At 42.7% G+C, this 21,232-nt stretch overlaps 1 protein-coding gene across 1 annotated transcript in view; it reads right to left on the bottom strand.

The window, feature by feature from the left end:
- Positions 1 to 21,232, bottom strand: part of TRABD2B (TraB domain containing 2B) — a 277,943-nt gene that overhangs the window by 14,168 nt on the left and 242,543 nt on the right. Inside the window, exon 6 of the mRNA XM_065656878.1 lies at positions 6,002 to 6,265. Within this exon, the coding sequence (XP_065512950.1) occupies positions 6,002 to 6,265 (264 nt within the window). The remainder of the gene's footprint in view (positions 1 to 6,001; positions 6,266 to 21,232) is intronic.

Genomic DNA, 21,232 nt, shown 5'->3' on the forward strand with positions numbered 1-21,232 from the left:
TCCATCACTGCGATGCACGAGAGAACTCTGTGCTGAGACCAGGTTTCACAGCTTTAATTAATACGTTCTGTGCACTCTGACCAACCTGATAATCCAAGAAGCCTCAATAAAAACCATCTAGGGAGGAAGGATAATGTCATCACTGTATCATATGTTACAGTCAGGAGATTTACCTCTTATTTATACTGCACTGAGTTATACCATGTTCTTATTTTACTTCCAGTGGAGGGCTTGAGTACTTGGGGCTGTGCAAAGGGTGATGAGTGAATTGCCAACATCAGTGCTTGTTTAAAGGAGGCATCAAGCCATCTGCTCATCTTAAAGGGGGATTCAAACGGAAATAGTAAGAAACCAAGAAGGAGAAAATGCAGTATTCTCCATGCTTTGTTCCCTGCTCAGGAGAAGCTGAGGATGCTTTCACAGAAGCAAGATTGCATGTTCAAGAGAGGAATGAAACACGGGGAGAGAAAAGGACTAACTGACGCACTGCTGCACTGCCCAAAATGTCGTCTTCTCGCGACTGTATATCCACCAGAGTTCATAAAAAATCGGACAAACTAAGAGCAGATTTTAGGCCAGTTCAAGATAAAAAGGTTCAGCTTCCACTGAGGAACCAGGAGAGAGCATTTGTCTAGAAGGTGCTTTGGGACCATTCAGCATGACAGAAGGGTTTTGTACCCAAGCTGCCAAACTGTGAGATTTTTCTGATGAGCAGGGATTCATATGCCATGCCCTGGAGACTGGGGGCCGTCACTGATAGGGACTCTGATCATGAAAGTTCCTGGAAGGAGAACACTCAAAGAAATGGTAGACAGAAGTGCTGGAGAAAAGCCAAGGGGCCACACAACACAGCGAAGCCCCAAACACCACCAAGGTGTGAGAAGGGACGGAAGGTGGGACTCCAACACACCTACCGTCCCGCTGCTCCTGGCTGCTGGAGCGATGCCTTTGGGAGACAGGTTCACTGTAACAGGTTAGAACGGTCCAGAAGCTGCATCCTCATCCTTGGTTGAACAAAGGGCAAAAAAGTGCAATGGTGGCAATGAGTTATTCGGCTGCAGGGAGACAGGCTGGAGAAGGGAGTGATCCTCCTCCCCATGAGCATCGGTAGACATGCACTCCCCGAGCAGTATCCTTAGCAGGAGGCGGATAGAGTAATTTAAACAAACAAGGCCCCAGTGATGGAATTTTCAAGCTCAAAGCTACCATATGGAGGGAAATCATCTGACCGCAATTTACCTGTTAGACTTCAAAAGTGTCTAGGTCTCCTCCAAAGAAAAGCAGTCTATTCTTTAATGAAGTTAAGTACTGTATTTCAGCACCGTGTGTTGTGAAAAGGAAGCAATTTGGATTCATTTACCGAAATTTACCTTTCAGATGCAGTTAAGTGAAATTAAAAGTTTGTCTGAGTTGACAGAGTTCTGTTTTCCATCACTGCATTGTCTTGAAAGAAAGGATAACAGACTAAGTGTTTAAATTCCATCCAAACTGATAAGGTTCACTCTGTACAGGCACACTTAGTGCGGTTTATTACACATTGTCTCCCTTCATCCATCACTGGTGTAACTTCCTTTTTTTTTTTTTTTTGGCCTAAAATAATGGTTGCTTCTAAAAGAAATGGATATTTGTGATGCTATTGCATTCATCTGGGGTTGAATAGTCAGCACTGGGTTATCAGAGAAATGCCATTTCCAGTTACGGGGGGAATTAATTTCATTTCCTACTAATGGCAGGTTTTGCAGGGCTGAGCTTACATCTGGGTCAGGATTTTTTTTTTTTTCTCTTCTGATAACAATTCTTTTCCTTTAATTCCATTCCTGTGCAAATGAAGCAACTGTGTGTCCTCAGTGTCTTTCCAAACACCATCTTCACCCAGATCTCCTCAGCAGTGGGAATGAATCTCTGAGCTTGCCCACTACATCCTCTCTAATTCTTTCTTCCCACCACTGTATTCCTCTCTCTTTCGCATCTCCCAGCTGTCATCGCCCCTTCCAAACCTCACACCTCCCGAAATGCCCTCCCAGTCACTCACTCCCCTCCCTCCCTGTTCCCAGGGGTTGTCTTCCCACCCTGCCTTAGGGGCCCTGGGAGCTACAATGCTCCCCCCGCAGCTGGCAGAGGTTCTCTGTTCTCTGGGGCTGGTTTTATTTGTAGCCTTAAACTATTTGCCCATTAGAACCAAGGTGCGATCCTGACCTGGCCCTCAGAGACCACTCTGAAATGTCGCAGACATTTCTCTATTATTTCATCTTACTGAGCAGCTCATCAAGAAAAGCCAGTGAATGATCTGTAATTAATTAAATATATTACAAGGGGAAGCTTAGCTAACACAGTGTCAACAGGAACAATAACACGCTCTGTATGCCAGACTGCAGCCCTCCAGCCCAAGGGTTTTGCCTCCCTTCCCTGCTGCCCCAGCTGGATTTTGGCTATGGGAGCTAGCTAAGTTTTAAGTTTTGCCTAAGTTCAAATTCCTCCCAAAGACAGACTTCAGATCTGCACATTTCTGCAAAATCAAGTCATTAAAGAAAAAAAATCCCGCTACTTGAAATCTCCACTTAATTTTGATTCTTGACAAACAATTTCAAACACAAACTGCAGCCAGGCAGGACTTCTTCATTTTGTTTAGATTTTGGGGGAAGAAGGCGGAAGGGAGAGGAAACCACACATTTCATCAGCATTTTTTATTTTTTAATAGGCTTCACTGTAGCCGATTACCCAGGAGATGAGCAAATCTCAGCTCTGTCAAAGACAGGGTAGAAACTTTCTCATCCTTCACAGCGGTACTAACCCTCCAACACACAAATCTAAACACGGTCCACTCAGGGCTGCCAACTCAAACGCCTCAGTTGTTAAGGCAGAACAAAAAGGAAAGGACAATCTCCAAGCTATAACTGAAAGTAAATACTAATAATGATGTGCGACATTAAATGATGACTCATTTTTCACAAGGCCATTTCAGATTGTAGCTATAACCTCAGATCAGACCTGAATGACTGTGTGAGCTGAAGTCTTAGTGGAACCATTAATTATGGATTTCCTGGCTTTTATAGGTTGGAGTCAGACCTTTGATGTTCCTTTAAGATTGTTCTCCTGTGTTCATTTCCTTTGTTTCTGTGTTGGTAGCTTAAGAAAACACCCCAAGATTTTCATGGAAGTGTGTGAGATAGCCTAGAAATGCCTAGTCCATAAAAGCCCTGCAATTCATGTCTCATAAAGTCCTCTAATCCATGGTCAATAAAGCTTTGGGAAAGAGCTGTACAAACCACAGTCATTTCGCAGTTCAATGAGGTTCATACAAGAATCAATAATCTGGTTTAAATTTGCCTGGATTTGTCCTCCACCTGTATATTCCTCTTTTGACTTTTCAAGTTGAAAGGCAGCTCAAACAGCTGAATTCTGGAGACCTTGCATGGAAACAATGAGTTTTATGCAACTTTCATCCAAAAGCTGTAATAATGACCCAAATGCCTCTACTTTATCTCAAAGGTGAACAAGTAAAGTTTCAGCTGACAACAGGTGGGTTAGGAAACTCAAACTGGAAGAAAAACCATTTGGAAATAAAGGGCCATAGCTCAAGGTAATATTATATGCAGAGACCTCAGTCCCTATAGAACATGGGGGGCTCCAATTTCAGTATATGCAAATGCACAATGGATCTATGGGACAGGCCAAAGTGTGAACTTCTAGAACACCAATTATCCTCCAAAAATGAGTGCTAACAGTCTCACTGTTGAGCGCTAATGAACATTACTGAGGTAACACAATATAAAGTTCACGCACCTCTCTCCTGCACAGGTAACACTCCATTGCCCATATCACCCGTCCTAGCTGTTTCCTCCCAAGAATTATCAGGTTGCAAAATCTGGTGACAGGCACACATTTCTGCTCTTTTCTTGCCAATCAGAAAGGAACCACTTAGAGAGAACTCACTGTTTATTGCCTTGTGCAAGGTCCAGCTTGCAATTAATGCTGATGAAACCCAACTGCCAAAAGCACAATATGCAGCAGCTGGTTTATGAAAGTTGAGACCCCATCCAATTTATGGGGAAAGCAGAGCTGGTTGTGAGTCTCTGATTTAGCTGAACAGTTTGTATTTTTTGTTCTGTTTTGTTTCCAGGAAAACACCAGAAGTTACTCCAGAACTGTAGAAGCACTAAAACCATCTGAAAGCACTAAGGCAGACTTCCCTTCTTCCAGACTTTCCTCATTTCTAGGGCTGTGATCTCCCACTAATATCTCCCTGGGATCTTTCAGCAAGGCAGGCGACACACAGAGTCTGGTCATCACCAGCATGGTAGGAGCAGAAACTTATGTTTCCTTATCCCCATCTCCATCCTTATGAAACTGCAATAGAGGGGTAAAAGGTTTTGATTCAGATGAAATCACAGAGGATCACAGAGCAAATAATTTAACTCTAACCTGGGGACCTACTCTTTTAAGTATTTTTCCTAGGAAGGTTTCTTACTGAAATAAAAACATCAAAAGGCACAAAAGTCTGCCAAAGCTACTCAAGCACCACTGCTTTAAGCCCCCAGTGACACATTTCCACAGCCACATCAGGCCAAATATCCAATATCCTTTCTGGATAGATAGGACGAGGGCAGGAGGATTGTGCCTGACTGCCACGCTCCCACCAGATCCATTTAAGCACCTCACTTGTTTGATGCATATGGTGAGCTGGACCAGACACCCTTGTGAAATGCTGGGACATCACAGGGCACCACAAACTAGGCAGTCCCCAGGCAGAAGATGGAAAAGTTCCTTGTCCTCGAGGCAATCGACTCTGTTGAACCAAATGCATCTTAGTTCATACTTAAGCATTCTCTGTGGAGAGGATCCAACCACTGAACACACTTTGAGAACAAAACATAAGAATCCTTCTTATTGAGGCTGGTATTAACCTCAGAAACAGCCTTACTATGTTAAGATTAATATGCATCACCTTAGTAACAACTTACATTGCTCATCCTGAGAATACAACAAACTACAAAAAAATGAGGCAACTACTCCATTAAAAATAATGAATAAAAAAACCAAATCCCAAAACACAAATATGTGGAGTTTTTCCCTTAGCAAAAGGAAAATCCTCTGAGAGACTCTGACTCATCTTACTTGCAAGGAATTTAGGTGCTATGAAAATGGGAATAAGAGTAATGCTCCAGGACAATCATTACATGCATAGGCAAGCAGCCAGTTCCCAACAGATTATTTAATTCTTTTTACTTGTTAGGAGATCTATAAACATTGTGGCTGTTTATCTGCCCATGACTTGCCCTGGATAAAGGCACCAAGAGCTTTCCCAGTTTTAGATGTGGAAGAATAAGTTGCCCACGAATCCTTAAAAGCGCACATTGAGAAGCCCTGGTCAAACACGAAGGCTGCTCTTATTCAAACACTGAATGGGAGTTTTTAATCTCAGACCAAGACTGGAACAGTCACAGAAATATGCCAATCTCCATTCTCTTGACATAGAAGCCTTAATTAAGTACTTAATTTTGCCTCAGTTTGCTGTTTTCAATACCGTCTGAGATGATAAAACTTCTCAGTCCCAGAACACAGTTAAGAAGACTGAAAGTCAGATATGTCAGAATCTTAAAAACGCCCAGGAATATTCTGCTTGGTTGGAAAATTGGCGAGTCTTTGGGCTGAAAACTGACAGTAAAGATTGGAAAATAATTATTGGAAGAAAGAGGGCAAACACAGAATATTTTCCATTCCCATTTTTTCCTGTTTTTACTCTGACAAGTCTTTGTTTCTGTATATTTTAAATATTCTAAGTGTTAGCTTTTTTTCTCTTTACTTTTAGATCAAACGTGCTTATGAGCCTTCCTCTTAGCTCTTCATTAGACTCCTAAAATATCACCTCACTCCCTGTCTCTGCCAGTTAGCCTTTCTCCAACCCTCCTTATGGTCTAATCAACACAACCTAGGATCTGTAAAGCACGGCTAGTTAGGAGGAGGCAAGAAGAGGACAGGGACCATAGAAGTTATGACTAACCTGTCTTCTATCCGAACCCAGAGGTCATTGAACTGTCTCTGGCGATGGTGTTTGTGCTGCTTCTTGTGCCATTTCTTCTGCCTCCCAAACTCTTCCAGCTGGCTGATGCTATCTGGCAACAGGAGGTGAGGAGACAGGCTGTCCTCTTCGTCCATCTGCAGGGGCTTCAGGGAAGGAGACGTCAGTGGGACCTGCTCAGAAAGCTGGACAGCGGGCAGGGCTGTTGCTGGGGACCCTTGCAAGGCTGGGCTTGTCTTCGGTGTCCTAGAATTGCAAAACAGATTTAAACATTTGATGAATAAGCGAGGCATCGTGCTAAGAAAAAGTGAAAGCAGACGACTACGCTACTTGGTGGGTGCTCCTAACCATTGAGAAGGTGCACAAGTAGAAAGGCTTTTGCTCTGGGGCAGCAGCTAAAGACAGCAGTGGCATTTCCAAGTGAGATTTCAAATAAACACTGAACTGAAAAAAAGGGAAAAAGCAGCTGATATGCTACTGCTGTATTCTGGCATTTTCATTACTTCTTACAGGCTTTAGAGCCTGTGGTAGGGGTCAACATCACCTCCTCCCTGGGCTGAAGGTTAAATGGCAAAACTGTGACTCTCAGAGGAAAATAGATACCTTAACAGAAGCTGATCTTAAATTAATGAAATAACTCTAGTTCCCTTATTTTCTGTTCAATTTTGGATATCGTCTGTGGAAAACAAGTCGTTGTTTTGACAGTAACCATAAGTATGGTTGTTCATCCGAGTTAGACTTGGTGACAGGGAAGCCTGGGATGATGACAGAAGCATCGTGTAATAGCCAGGCTGCTGGGATGGGGTATGTGAGACCTGAACTCTGGCAGGCTTTGTATAAAGAATAAATGAAGCAAAAAAGGGGGTAAATACTGCCAGAGCTTCTGTTTGACATACCACCACCTCTTATAACTGACTGGAACCATGCAGAAAAAGGCCTTTTATTCTTTTAATCTTCCAGAGTTTCACTAATTTTAGAAAAAAGTCAATACAAACTCTCTCCTTTGATACACGGCCATGTGAACTTACATTTGAGAGCTAAGATATCTGAAACCAATCTAATAAACCAATACTGATACAAAGTGATATTCCTCCCCCCGTAACTTCGGCAGAAGTTCCTGTTTGGTCTTAATTGAAAGAGATGAACTTTTTCTGTCTCTGGGATGGCCCAAAGAGTTGTAGGTACAGAAAATGGAAGAGAATTAATAGGCAATATGAAGCTGTGGTCTGCAAAACTATTTCTACTACATGGATACTATGACTTTTAAGACAGAAACAATTAAAGCCACGTGAAAAGTTTTGCCTCCTGAGTGAAACCAGTAAGACATTTTAATGAAAAAGTAATAAAAATCCAAAACTTCACTGGTGACAATGTACGAAATCTGCTGCAAGTGAAACCACATGTTTCATTTATGGAACATTTTGTTCTCTTCCAAAAAAGTCACATCTACTACTAATGGCAGCTTTTTTTTCTCTTTGATTTTTTTTTGAAGTCCATTACAATACCAGTCAAGATGGACATCTCTATTTCCAGTGCATCATGTTTCACCCAAAGGTCCTTCCAATAGCTACTGAGAATTAATCGTTGTTACTATGAGACTCACTGGCAAAAACTACAGTAACTTTGTCACTCATAGCCAACATTAATGAAATTCTTCAAAGATAGTATGACAGATACAGAAAAGAAATGCACTCGTTTAAACTAACTCTAAAATTCTTTAAGGTTGCTTTCATTAGTAAAAGTCACACGAAAATCCCTCTTTTTCCAAGCATTCACACTCTGAGTCCTTTTCAAACTCATTCATTCTCACTCCATGCTCTATTCTACATCACAGAGAGATCTACTGGTTCTGGATGTTTTTCCCCATTAAGACTTTCTTCCATGATTCATGTTGAAGATGAATTTTCATCAGTGCAGCAGCTTCCTATGAGACATCTTGGTGCTCTCCAAAGTCTTCAAGACTTCTTAGGCTGTGACAGAGGCTCATAGCTGAAGCAAAGTCATCTTCAGACTCATGTAAAAGGAAAGGCTCTCATAGGTTTGCATCGGGTGGGTCCCTCAGACCACAGCAGACAGTTCTTAAATTTCTAACCAGCCATGATGGTTGGCCAGTGAAGTATCAATGTGCAAATGCAGCCATTTAGCAGCCTAGAAGACAACACAGTGCGAACTAGGATAGGATGGGTTAAGGCAGGTAGGAAGGACCCGGACCAAACGTCTACAAACACCATGTGGATGACTGCAATGGGAACACAAGCTGTTGATACAGCCCAAAGACAGCTCGTTCTGGTACTGCTCTGGATACCTCTGCTTTTCACTGTGTGGTGTGAATTCACTCAGGTCTTCCTGCAACTCAGTCGTTCATATGCAGATTTGGGAGAAGACCACTACCCTGGCCACAAGGCTGTGGTGGGCAGGAACGTGTTAAGGTGGCAAGCGCATGGAGCAGACATGAGAGCCCAAAGTAGACAAACAACGTGATCGTCACAACTGGAACTGAGCTGTTGCTGGGATTTCTGTTTCCACTGACTTTCTTCTCCTTGCCACCAAAACTATGCCTCATGTTTCGATCTGTCAGTAATTCCCTGAGACGCTCAAGGTAGGAGCAGCCCCAACGTCAGCCCACATCTGCCAGCTCAAGGCTGGGGCCACCATTTGGTTCCTTGAATGGTCTTAGAGACATCTGAACACATACTTTCCACCTTTTAACACCTACTATTTTGTTAACATGTTTACCTTACTCTGGGCTCCTAGTAAACTAGAATCAGTAGAGAAGTGTTTTTATGGGTTGAGATTTTAGAAACCACTTAAGACGACTGGCAGCTCACTTCTTATTAAAATTAATGAGTTTGGGCATCAAAATCCCAGTGGTGGCTTTGAAAGCTTCTAGCTTAATTGTTTCCACTACCATCACATGAGCCACAGGTTGTAAACTTGATATTTCAGAACATTCTTTGGGAAGAGAATAAATAAACACTGAAAAAACATTAAAATGTTGTAACCTAAAGAGGGTTATAAACCAACCACTTGTATTTCTGAGTTGACGTAGGGGGAATAGCTCCACTGTGGCAACTGCATTTTACATTTGGTCAATACTTGTTCCATTATTCCTGTACTACTAATAATTACCTCAAGATCTAGGAGGGACTGTTGAAGGCTGTATGTTGATACACACTTGCTTCTTTAAAAAAAAATGTATTTTATTTGTCCGGTTGGTTTTTTACACTAATTAAGTCTAGAGGCTTAGCTGTTTTCAAATCTGATCATCATCCTACAGACATTCAACTAGAAGTAAAATCAAGACTTTTAATCCCACAGAATATGGATATTTAATCCAAATATATTTTAAGAATATTTAAGGATTTTAAGTCAAAGTAAGGCAGCCTTCCTATCAGAAGATAACTTTCCCATTGATCTCAGTTAAAATTCTATTAATACAAAGGGATTCAATTCATTAACATTCTGAATTTCTTTGCCCTCCCTGGGGAAGAAAAAAAAAGAAAAAAAAAAAAAGAAAAAAAGCAAAAACCTCCTATCTGCAATAGGATACCTGGGCAATAGATCTCCCCATTGCGTGAAGCTTTACTGTTAGATTCAACTGATCATTTAATGGACTATTTCGTGCCTTTCCTTTGGTCTCAGTCTCAATGCACTCTGTTAGCACAGCTGCACTGTATGAAACCATGGGGATATAATACACTTTTTTTCCCACTCCTTCAATACTGCTGAGACAGCTTTTCAAGATACATAGTTATTTTTGAAGCCAGAGAAAAAGCAGGGCTAGTTTTCAGTTTCTGAGACCACAGTGTTTCTGCTGAAGAAAGAGTGAGAAAGTACCACGCAAATATCTTGGTTCACACAAAGATCTCAGAGATTTTTCATTAATAACTTGATACAACTCCAGGCTTAGAGGTTCCACCCATTTTTAAATCTATCATTCCCACACAGGGTGGTCTTTGAGAAACTAAAAGTATTTCAGGCCCTTAGGTGGGTTTTTTTCTCATATTTGACCTTAATTTCCTTCCCTGGGATGCACGGTTCTGCAAAACAAGTTCTCTAAAATAAAAGAGTTGAAATAAGAAAACTTGGGGAGTCTCAGCAAATACCCTACACGGCTTGGTTCTAAGGTACAGCAAACAGAGTGAAAACAGGAGAACATTTATTCTTTCTAGTTACTGAAAACGCTTAATCCGCAGACAAAGACCCCTATGGTTTTATTTCACTTCTGATGAAATTTGCCATCCTTTTCTAATTCTTTTCAAGAATTAAAAGAACAAAACAAAACACACAAGTAGTTTAGGCTGAGCTGAACGCTCCTTTAGGCTGCCTCAGCATTTCTCTTTCTGGCTTGTGGTCTCTAATGTCGCTCTACGCTGGCACTGACAACAGAAAATGGACTCATCATCAGGATTTGCTGGGTTTATTGAGCGCATCTGGTCAGAAAAATGACATTAACATCATGAAGTCCTGTAACAGCTTATTTTCATAAGTTCCAGGCTTAAAATTGCCCAGGTCCCACTTTCATTCAACCCCAAGCCACCTGGGAGTCCAGCTGTGCCTTTCTCCTTACCCAGGCAAGGATCTTCCCACCTCTAACGCCAGGTATCCAATTTCTACAGCTCAGAGGACCGTGACCATCTCTGGGCTTGATAACCGCCTCTGTAGGGTGAATCTGAGCACCCACATTTCATTCCTGCTCTGAACAGCCCCTGTGAATAGCCCACCTTTCCCCACTGGTGAAAGCTGTGTGGTGTTAACGCAACATCTTGCACCACACCTCGCCGCCACCAACAGGGATTTTCCCAACCAGCAATTCATTGACAATTGTCTGAGGGGAGCATCAGGCAGGGCAGACCCCACTGACGCCTCTGCCCACCGACCCTGACTGAGTGATGCTAATAACATTTGGGGTGAGTCCCATCGAGCCTCCCCCCAGGTTTCAGCAGGGCCAGGAGTTTGCCCTTGGCTTTAGTTCATATGGGAGGACATGTCTTTGCTGACCATACACATCTCCCACACAACTAAATCATTATTTTTCAGCAATTTCGCGGTAACTTTCTGTTCCCCCAGATATGTGCAGAATCTTCTAAAACGCGGGTTTGCCAATTTGTTACTTGCATCTCGTCTTTGTAGCGTGAGCAATGGAAAAGTTTTGCTCAGAAGACTGCCACGCTTCGCACGCGCTTCCAAGTACGGCAGCGGGGCTGAGGTTTTCTTGCTTCAATTTTCAGAACTGTCAGACAAGGAAAGATTTTGTTTCATCCAGAGAGAGGCTGTGGTGATAGCGAGGAATGTGTGATGTGGCAGCTTTATCCTTATGCCACCGTTCTTGGGATGCACCCGGATGACAGCCAGACACTAAGTTAAGAGCACTTATTATAGATGAATTCTCATAAATTCCAGTTTGGGTGTCTTTGTCAAGGCAGGAATTCGTCAGTCCCTCGCATAGATCCTCGCTCTCCTTGCCACAGGCCACAGAGACATCTGCTTCTGGCTTTTTTTCCCTTACGCCTCTCTCAGAGCGAGCAGTCATGCACACCCACGAGATGGGCACCAGAATGTCCTGTCCCACAAGAAGTTTTATATTCTTCTTCTGTTCCATGCTAGGATGAAACTCAGATTTTCAAAGCTCTTGGGAGAGCAGCAAACAAAAGGAAAACAGAAAACCAGGCCGAAATCCTAACCCAACCCAGTATAGGTTATAGAGCCTTCTTATTGGAGATGTGAAGTATGGATTCAGACCATCGTCTCTCACATAACCAGGTGACACCAGTGCATGCCACCGTGGAGTTCATAATCATCTTTCTTTTTTTACTGCAAAAGAGAGTAACTCCAAAGAAGAGATGAAAGAATTAGATTCTCCCCATGCCTGACTTAAACTGAGCTGCTTCAGGTAAGTGCCATAAATTAACGAGGAAGAATTTGGGTTCAAGAAACAGCAAACGAGAATCCTTGTGAAATATCTGGTTATTCATTCACCTGATTGGCTTAATTATAATTAGGTTATTTATGTAGGATGTAGTTGCCTTAGGCCTGTATGCTAAAGTTAAAGATTTCCATTTCTTATTTGGAAACAAAATTGTTTTTTTCAGAGTCGACTGCATCTCATGAGCAGTTAAATTAGGTTCAGTAAGTTAAATTAGATTACAGTCCACCCAAAACTTGGATGGTATCTCTGGACTCAGAATCCACATCAGAGTATTTCTTTGGGAAGAACCACTGTTGCTCAAGACCTGTGACCTTAGTTTGAAAAGGATTTTGGTCCTCAGTATATACACACACACATAAGCAAACCCTCAACTCTGTGCATAAATGAAGTGAAAAGCTTGTGAGTTCAAAATATTTTCATGGATGGTGATGTTTTCTTTCCCAGTTTGAGAAACTATGAAATAAGAGAAGTGAGTAAAACTTTCGTTATCTACTCCATTTCATTAAAACCGGAGCTGATTGAGGACACAGGAGAAGAAATGCAAGCTTTCTGCAACTTGAGCAGCTGAATTTGCTGAAAAAAGAGAGGACAGCTTAAACATTTATAATATCCCATTTCCACATTTTGATTTGAATATTTTTATGTCAGAAAACTCAAAATGTTTCATTTCAGCACTTTCTGAACAAAGCTTTTCCTTTTTTTTTAGTCTTCTGTTTTCAAAGACTTAAATGCTCCAAAGTGGCCTTTTTTGTTTAAAAATTGATCTCAATGAAAAAGAAAAACCCAACTAATAAATAAAAATGACAAAAAAACAACCCCAAACAAAACCCAATCCCTGACTTCAAAAATGTCCTCAAAATGTTCCACTTCAGATTGCTCTGAACTTATTTCCCCTTCTCGACTTTTTGGTTCAATTCTTGAACTGAATAATCCTTTGTTCACACATCTTTAGTGCAAACCGTGTAAGCTGCACACTCCAGCCTCAGAAGATGGGCTGTGCCTGCAGAGGAAGGACAGGTCGACCCTCCAGTCTTGTTTCCATCTCCCACATTAATGGTAAATAAGAACTTTCTCTGCTTATGGCACACAAAGCCTCATCTCAGACTCTATTCCCTAAACCTTTACCATCTTACTATCACCATACCAATTTAGTGCTAAACTATTTCTGCCTGGGTAGTTTGGTTTAAGCAAAATATTCATAATACAGCCACCTTTGCTGCCTCATGGTCTTATGGAAGTTGTACTTAAAGCTCCTTGGACAGAACACCTATTCCATAGATCAAGATGGGCTCTTTTCTGCTCAAGCATCCTGACTCAACATGAGAGCACGTAGCTATGCAGCTGTCCTGGGACATCTGGTTCGTTCTGGAAGTCCACTTCACAGAGGAAAGGTCTTCACATTCAAATTACAACTCCTATACGTCCATGTACCACTAAAAGAATTGCCATATAATGTTAACTGAAGCATATTAGTGACTTCTAATAAACTTTTGAGTGCTGACTTCACAACAAATTTTCGGTATTTCTGCTTTTCCTCCCTGATTTTTGGCAGAAACAAATGTTGGTATTTTCAAGCTTTATTCCACACATTTTTTTGTGTTATTGCTTGAAAACCACTAGTAACAAGAGTAAATATATGGCTCTTTCCTTTCAATAACTTTAAATAAACACATATATATCGCTATAATAAAGAACAATGGTGGACTTATTACTGGGCAATCTAATCTGCTTCCTCTTTATAAACTCTCTGATCTTTCTGTGTTTCTTCGAGGTGATGTCACATTAATGATACACAGCAGATTTTTCAGGTGCTGGAAATTAACTTCCATCATTCAACAGGTTCTGCAAAGCATAAAATTCTTACACGGTTTGGCCCAATCCACAGCATTGAAGTTTCCTCAGGTCTAATTGTGACATTTCAAAGTTTTAGTCTGGGCTTAGGTTTTGGGCCAGTTCTAATTCTACAGCATATTTATGGTGCTTTGGGCATTGTCTGGGAAACTGGACAATGGTGACCAAATGCCACCATCTCATCTGTCACTATCTCAGACTCCAATGACCGGAAAGCAAGGGCTGAACAAATCCTTCTTACTCCTCCAGCTGCCACCATCAAACTGGAAATACTCACCAAAACTCATCTCTCTCCTACTTCCATTTAAAGTCAATGGAGCTCCTGATGTCTATGGCTCTCTGCTTCTGTCTGGTCACCACCAGCTTTTGGGACACTGAGTTGCATATTCACGGCTAAAGGCAGGTTTGCTAACTCAGTGCAAAACTGTTCTCATCTCAGGCGTTGCTATCCCCAAACCATTCCTGATCTCAGTTTAAGCATAGAAAAGAAAGTGAGGATGCATTTATTCCATCCAACTAGTTGTCATCAAGGCAAGTTTCAAGATTAAGAAACTGACTGACAAAAAAACCTCCCAAACTGGCGGCTTGATGTTGATTTCTCAGTAGAAAGACAGGTAATAAACAATTGTTGCCTGTACCTGACTTGTTTGCAATTCAAACTGAATTCTGCTCCCAGATTGTCTCCCTTGGGAATTGGTTTCCCTTCTCTGCTGGATTCTCCAGAGAGAAGAAACACCTGCAGGAGCCCATATTTACCATCACATCTTAAAAACAAACTCTCTAGAGACATCAACTGAGCAAGGTACCAAATGCCTAGTTGAAGGACTAAAACATTTTTACTGACTTCAGACTTAATTTAAGGTCAGGTTATTCAATGTACGCCTCGCACTGTTTCCTGCACTTTCCTCTGATGCCCTTGAAGCTGGGCCCTGGCAGAGAAGAGATCCTGGGTGGATCACAAATCTGTACAAGCATGACACTTGTTTTCCTTAAGTACTCTGTTCAGCCCAGGCTCTTACAGTTGCAAGACAACAGATAACATAGGCACATAAGTAGCTGCTATCACTAGTAGGAGAAGGACGTGGAGCACTTAAACTGAGCAGCAGGCAGAAGTGTGGAACCAAAGAGCCATAAGAAGACCATGCCTGCAAGAGATCCTACATCTCTGTCACACCAAATCCACTTTTCCTCTCTGTAGCTGACACTGTAAAACATCTGATCTGCTTAGCCACTGATGGCTGCTGAGCTAAAAAAAGGAACACAGAGCCAGCCTGCCTTTCTCTAAAATACTGTTATAACCCATTGGCATTGTTTTTATCACAGGGCCTGAGTGTTTCCAAGAAAAGAACAAAACAGTTGTCAGAAACCCTGTTCAGACAACACTTCAGCCTGTGGGCATTTTTACTGCACTGTAATGGACAGAGCCCTTGAAGGCAGAGGAGTTCTTTCTCCAGACTCCTCTTGCTTTAATGTCTAATGCTGTTGTATCAACTCTAATGTTAATGGACTTCACATAAGATCTCTCTACATATTAGTCTGGTTTCACCTGGGTTCCCTCTCTGTATTACCTCATGCTGATGAAACTGCTTGTATCGAATACTTATTTCTGTCTGACAAATCCATCCTTCATTAAAATTCTTCATTAATGATGCACGCGCATTGCTCCTGAAACCTTAAGGAATAAAAGAAGGTTTTATATAATCTTTTTGGGTTGTTAATTGAAACCTATGAGATTAGACCTTGAACTACAGCTTGAATATCTAGGAGGCATATGAGGCCACAAGAAAGATTGATTTTTAATGAACTCAGGCAAATCTCACTGAATAGTTACAATCGACAGGGCTCAGGTCATCTCCTCTTAAAGCAGGAGAACTTGCACTGAACCCAGAAAATATCTCTCCTTCATTGCAATGTCTATTATTATCATTTTTATTGGTACATTCAAGAATCCCCAAAATAAACCACACATGTTAAAGACCTCCATCTCAGCAAGCTGACAAGTGATGGATATGAGATGGTGACAGACAGATACAGTCAGGGCATCACGAGGATACAACAACACGGCATTCAGCCATCCAAAAGCAAGAGCCTTTCCAGCCTCCCTCCCTGGACTCTGCTCTGGACCTCATCGCAAAGGGGCTTTGAGGGCTCACCGGCTCCGAGGAGTTTCCAACACAGTTGAAAATGCAGGAGAAGGAGGGTCTGGCATAAAGGCAGTGATTCCTTCTTCCTGCATCTATCTGGTCAGCACTGCCCACCAGGACAGGAGTCATGGAGGTCTGCTTAGGTGCCCTGCTAACAGCCTCTGCCGAGAAAAGGAGGAGGAGAATGATGGGTTTTTCGGAGCCATGCTGGTGCCAGTCATCTTCCAATGGAGGAAAGGAGGGCATGTCCATGCATGGCTAGAAGGGACTTTTAGTATCAGGCCAGCTGGCTTTCCTGACTAGAGAGATATCAAGATCCTCAGCTGTCCTTTGTGAAATCTCTGCAGATTTAATTTGTCAAGGAAAAATGATAAATTACACTGGGGACTGGCAGTGGTTGAAACCTCCTTCACCAGGGGTGCTCTGTGAACATGAGCAACAAATAGCTCTTATCACAAGCTTGAGCAGACCCAGCTTCTACATAAACTGTTTATACAAAGACAAACACATACAATATCAGCAATTAAGCCCAGCTCTCCTCCCATGAAGAGAAACCCACACGGCAGTAAGTGAAACACCAGGATAATAAAAAACACTCGTACTGCTGCTCCCCAGAGCCCAGTAAGTCACTTGGGAAGCCTCTTCCCTCCATTGTATGCACACGTGTGTTTTGTTTGTTTATTTATTTGTTTGTTTGCCTGGAAATGCTTTATCTAAGTGCCAGTTGTTTGAGAAGGTATCACAGCCTAGTATTTGTAGCACTGCCTAGCTACTGAAAAGCATGTAATATCACAAGTCTAACAGACGTCAGAGACTCATCAAAAATATGCCTGGCATCTGGCAGAGGTTCTAGCAATCACGTTAGCTTCTCATCACTACTCAGAGCTGGAACACTTTCTGTGACCAAACTAGGACTTCTCCTGAGGCGGTGCTGTAATCAAGCTCCAACTACAGAAAAGCCAATATTCCTTTGCCAGCAGAAGGTTTTTTTAATCTCAAAATCACTCTTCCATTCTTGGAATAATTTGGTAATTTAAAGTTAGGTTTTTTTAGTATACGTTATTAAAGTGAATTGTCTTTTCCATTCACAGATGGTGTGCCATCCTATCGCCCTCATGGGATCAGGTTGTCTCTGCAACTGGTGGTGGCCCTGCACTGGAATACTCCCTTCACTTTTAAAGGGTCTGGAGGAGCAAGGCTTCAACTTCTATGCTTGCAAACTTCATTCAGCTTTTGCCACTGTTCCTTAATCCACACTGAACAGAATTTCCTTGCTAGTTCTCCTGTAAGGACTTCATCTTTTAATAAGTGAGGACTCCTCTCTATCTCAGACCACCTTCCACTGCAAGAGCTGGATTCGCAGCACAGGTCAGGGATGCTGCCTTGGCCAAAAGGGCCTCTAGGGAACCCCATTTTCTGCCATGCTGCCCACACAGCAGAGCTGAATTTATATTTGTGTCAGACACAGAAAGCCCTTGACTTTTTTTTTCCTGCTGTTGCAGTCTACCCTGACAGCTAAGATCAATCCTGGACAGCTGATGTCTCCGTCCCACAGGTGTGAGATTGACAGGCGAATACCAGGAGACACTAAGCCCAGAAGCAGAAAAAGCCCGTACAAATCGACTTTCACTAGAAGCAGCCCCACACAGCAAACACCTGTACAGGGAAGTGCTGAGAGGAGCGGGTGAGTCCCGGGCACTGGGAAAGGGACTCAGGTGACCTCTGTTTCATGCTCTGCAGCGGCAGAGATGTGTCTCGTGTTTATTTGGAGCTGCCAGTACTTTCACAGCTCTCCTGGCCTCAGTGTGGCCCATCAAATCCCAACAGGGGAGGGACTGCCCACTGGTTTAGGGGTTAGCAGTTTAACTAACGCTAAACTAGCTGTGCTGTCATAGTTTTCCTCAGAGTGTTAAAAACCCCTTCGCGCTCCAGTTTTCAATGCGTCCATGGAGATGACTCCCCACCTCACACGAAGACAGCGAGAAGAAATACAGCAAAGATTAAGAGACGCGGTGCCGGTGGGGCCACGTGAGCTCTGCAGACAGATCAGCGTGGGCCAGGCTGCAGCACCACCACCCCGTGCTGTTGAAATGCTGCCCGCATAAGATGTTTTAATTAAATCCACAGTAACGATTCATCTGACTCATCTCCCTGCGATGAGACTAAGCGCTTGGGGCTGCCCCACCGGGCCTGCTGAGACAGAGATGTTAATTCTGAACAGAAGCACAGGCCACTCAAGCAATGCTCTTCCCTAAGCACATAGTGACACCCTCACACACGCCTGTCTGTCCCTCTGTCTCCTCCCTTCTCCAGTAACACTTAATCTGACAGCCAGTTGTAACTGAATTATCCCAAGTACCACAGAGATCAAAAAAGAGTGTATATCCTTATTTATATGAAAATAAGCAGGAAGGAGTCAGGCTTTACGAGGAAAGGCTCAGGTATGAGCTCAGCCCTTTCCTAGACACCAGAACCCAATGATGAGAAAATCCATAGGACTCCTAGACCTCACTCATCAGGTCTCTTGTTCAGAGACTGACCAGGGGTTTCTTGAAAAGGCAGGGGAGATAAAGAGGGAGGGAACTGGGCCAGTGCAACCCAATAGTGAAATAAGAAAATAAAATCATTCTCCTGCTCCATCATCTCATTCAAAATACTTCTGCTTGGCCTGTGCATTCCATTTGCTGCTTTTCACTGATTTGAGTGGGAATTGCTGACCATTTAGCAACGATTGCTATCAGTATAAATGCTTGAATACATAGAAATTACCCTAAATTCATGGCTGCTTTTGTAAAACAAACAAACCCCCCCCCCCATTAACTCTGCTTTCTTTCAAGTCAATGTCCTTTCTCCTTGAGGGGGATGTTTCTGTAATTGCTTCAGGGATTTAAAACCTCAATGCCTGCTAAATGTCAATGGACATTGCACTTCCCAGTTTCATTTGTGACCTAAAATGTAATCTATTATACATACAAGTTTGATACACGTGCAAACTTCTCATTTAACATTAGCAAGAAATCACATGCCTCTACGGGAAGAAAGACAATTCATTTCTCACAAATGCAAAACAAGGTTTGCTTTGACAAAATGGTAGCAAAGAGCCAATCTGTGCATCTATTGCATCCATTGACTGTAGGTCAGTGAGTAAAATGACCTGCTGTTCCTGGGAAGAGGTCTTCAGCCTGAAGGCACTATGGAGGAAGGAAGGAGACACCCAACAAAACCACGTGTGTCAAAACTGGAGTCAGAGGTGAAGACGCAATAAGGTCCTTCAGATCTGCATCTGCGAGGATGGGAAAAGCAAAGGAAGAGCCACTCGCTGATCTGGACCAAACCACTACCAGTATTATCCTGGTGTTAGACAGCCTCAATTCTTAGCACTGCTGATTTCAGAAATCAGCTTTTTCCCTCCAAAGTTCATGCAGGGACTTCTGGATCTTCCTTGTGCTGGAATATGATGCCTCAATTCCGTGGGTGTTAGGAATAATTCCTTAAAATGACTTGAAATGCCACAAATGCAGGCAATGTTACAACCGAAACCCACTACAGCAGCAGAGGTTTAGGGCTCTCCCTGTAGAGAACCACATGAGTTTATTTCAGCCAGTGACGTTTTCTTTGCCCTTCAGAAATTAGGAGACAATACCACAAAAGTATTTGGGATCCATGTGAACATTTTTCAGCCACTGTGGATTGGGATTTACATTCCAGAGGTATAATGAACACAGAGACGCAAAAGATGTAGGCACACAACGTTATTAAACCCTTGTAGGTTATCCCAGTCTCACTCAATAACTTTGCCTTTCCTTAATGATGCTTGCATGTATATGAACTACAGCCTTTAGCAAAGCTCAATGCCAACAGAAACCAGCAACTTTGAAGGGGCTGAACAGCAGCCCAGTGTTGTCCTCTGTGTTAGAGCTCTGGACAGGCTGTATCATTTTTCTTCAATGGAGGGGGAAACTGTTTATCTGGGAAGGGTTTCACATCAAGGACAATAGGGAACTGTTTAGCTTTCCACAAATAGGCTGGTATGCAACTTCCGAGCACTCTCCAAGGAAAACTTTGGAACACTAGCCACGTATTTCCAGCAGGGATTTCATGTAAAGTAGTTAATGCCCCACATCCTTCATCCTGATTTATTCCTGCTTCACTGTGCTGCACTCACTTCAAACACAACATGGGGCTCATCTCAGTGAATATGCACTTTGATCACTGGGGACTCCAGATTCGTATTGGCCATTCAAACATAAACAGGGATGTGCTGTCTGGACAGAGGTATTTCTGTGACTGCCTTTATTTTTATAAGAGTAATCTGGAAATGTGAAGCTGGGGTCAGATGAGAGGAGATTCAAATCTAGTGGCCAGGCAGGGCACTGGATACCAAAGAGCTTGGAGCTTGTCTATGACTTTGCTGCTGAGATGCTGCAGGTTAGCAGGAAAGTTTTAGTATCCCTGATTTGACATATGTCCTGGGAGGCAGTGAAAAAAGGCTTCAGTGTGCTCTTATCCACAAATGAGAGTACTAAATTAGGTCTCTCTTCCTCTGGAAGCTGCGGCCAGCAGAGAGTGGCACTCACAGACTTGTGAGCTGGTCCGATACCCCCTACACAGCAGAAGATGGGGAAATACCCCCAAGCTACTCCTTCCATCAACACTGTTCCTCTGTGGGACCAACTGTTTTCTCACTGAAGTCAATAAGATTTTTGACCACGGTGAGTGTGTATTTAGGCTAATTCTTGGTGCTGACAAAAAATTCTGTTCTACGATGGGGCTACAGACGAGGCAGACAGATGAGCACAGCCAGGTCACAGTGGCCATGACAGGGTAAATACTCCAGGTGCTTCTGCAGGTGGAGTCACAGAGAACTGTCACAGCAGCAAAGGATCTGATTTTCATAAGCAGAACAACTGCGGTCTGTGCAATCAACAGCCCAAAGAAGAGGTCAAGGCGGAGGCCCAAACAGACAGTTTCTGTCAGTCACTCCCTGTGCCTCAGCCTTTTCTCTAATTTGCATGTATTAATTCTAGAATTGGATTACTGTAATGGTGTATTTTTAGCAACCATGATTGCAGGAAGCTGTCTTCATTCAGGCTGTTCTTTCATCGTATCAATTGACAGCCATTATGTCTATATCCATGTACAGCATCTGATCTGGTTTTCCCCCCTCCTGTTTCTATTCACAGGTCCATTTTTCATCCTCCTTGGAATGCGGAGCATTTGGGAGCGTAGGTGGAAAGCCAAAGTCTTTCAACACCCACTAATAGAAATTTGTTTTATTAATTAACTTTG

Source organism: Caloenas nicobarica, chromosome Z (assembly GCF_036013445.1).
Source record: "Caloenas nicobarica isolate bCalNic1 chromosome Z, bCalNic1.hap1, whole genome shotgun sequence".
NCBI classification, from domain to species: Eukaryota; Metazoa; Chordata; class Aves; order Columbiformes; family Columbidae; genus Caloenas; species Caloenas nicobarica.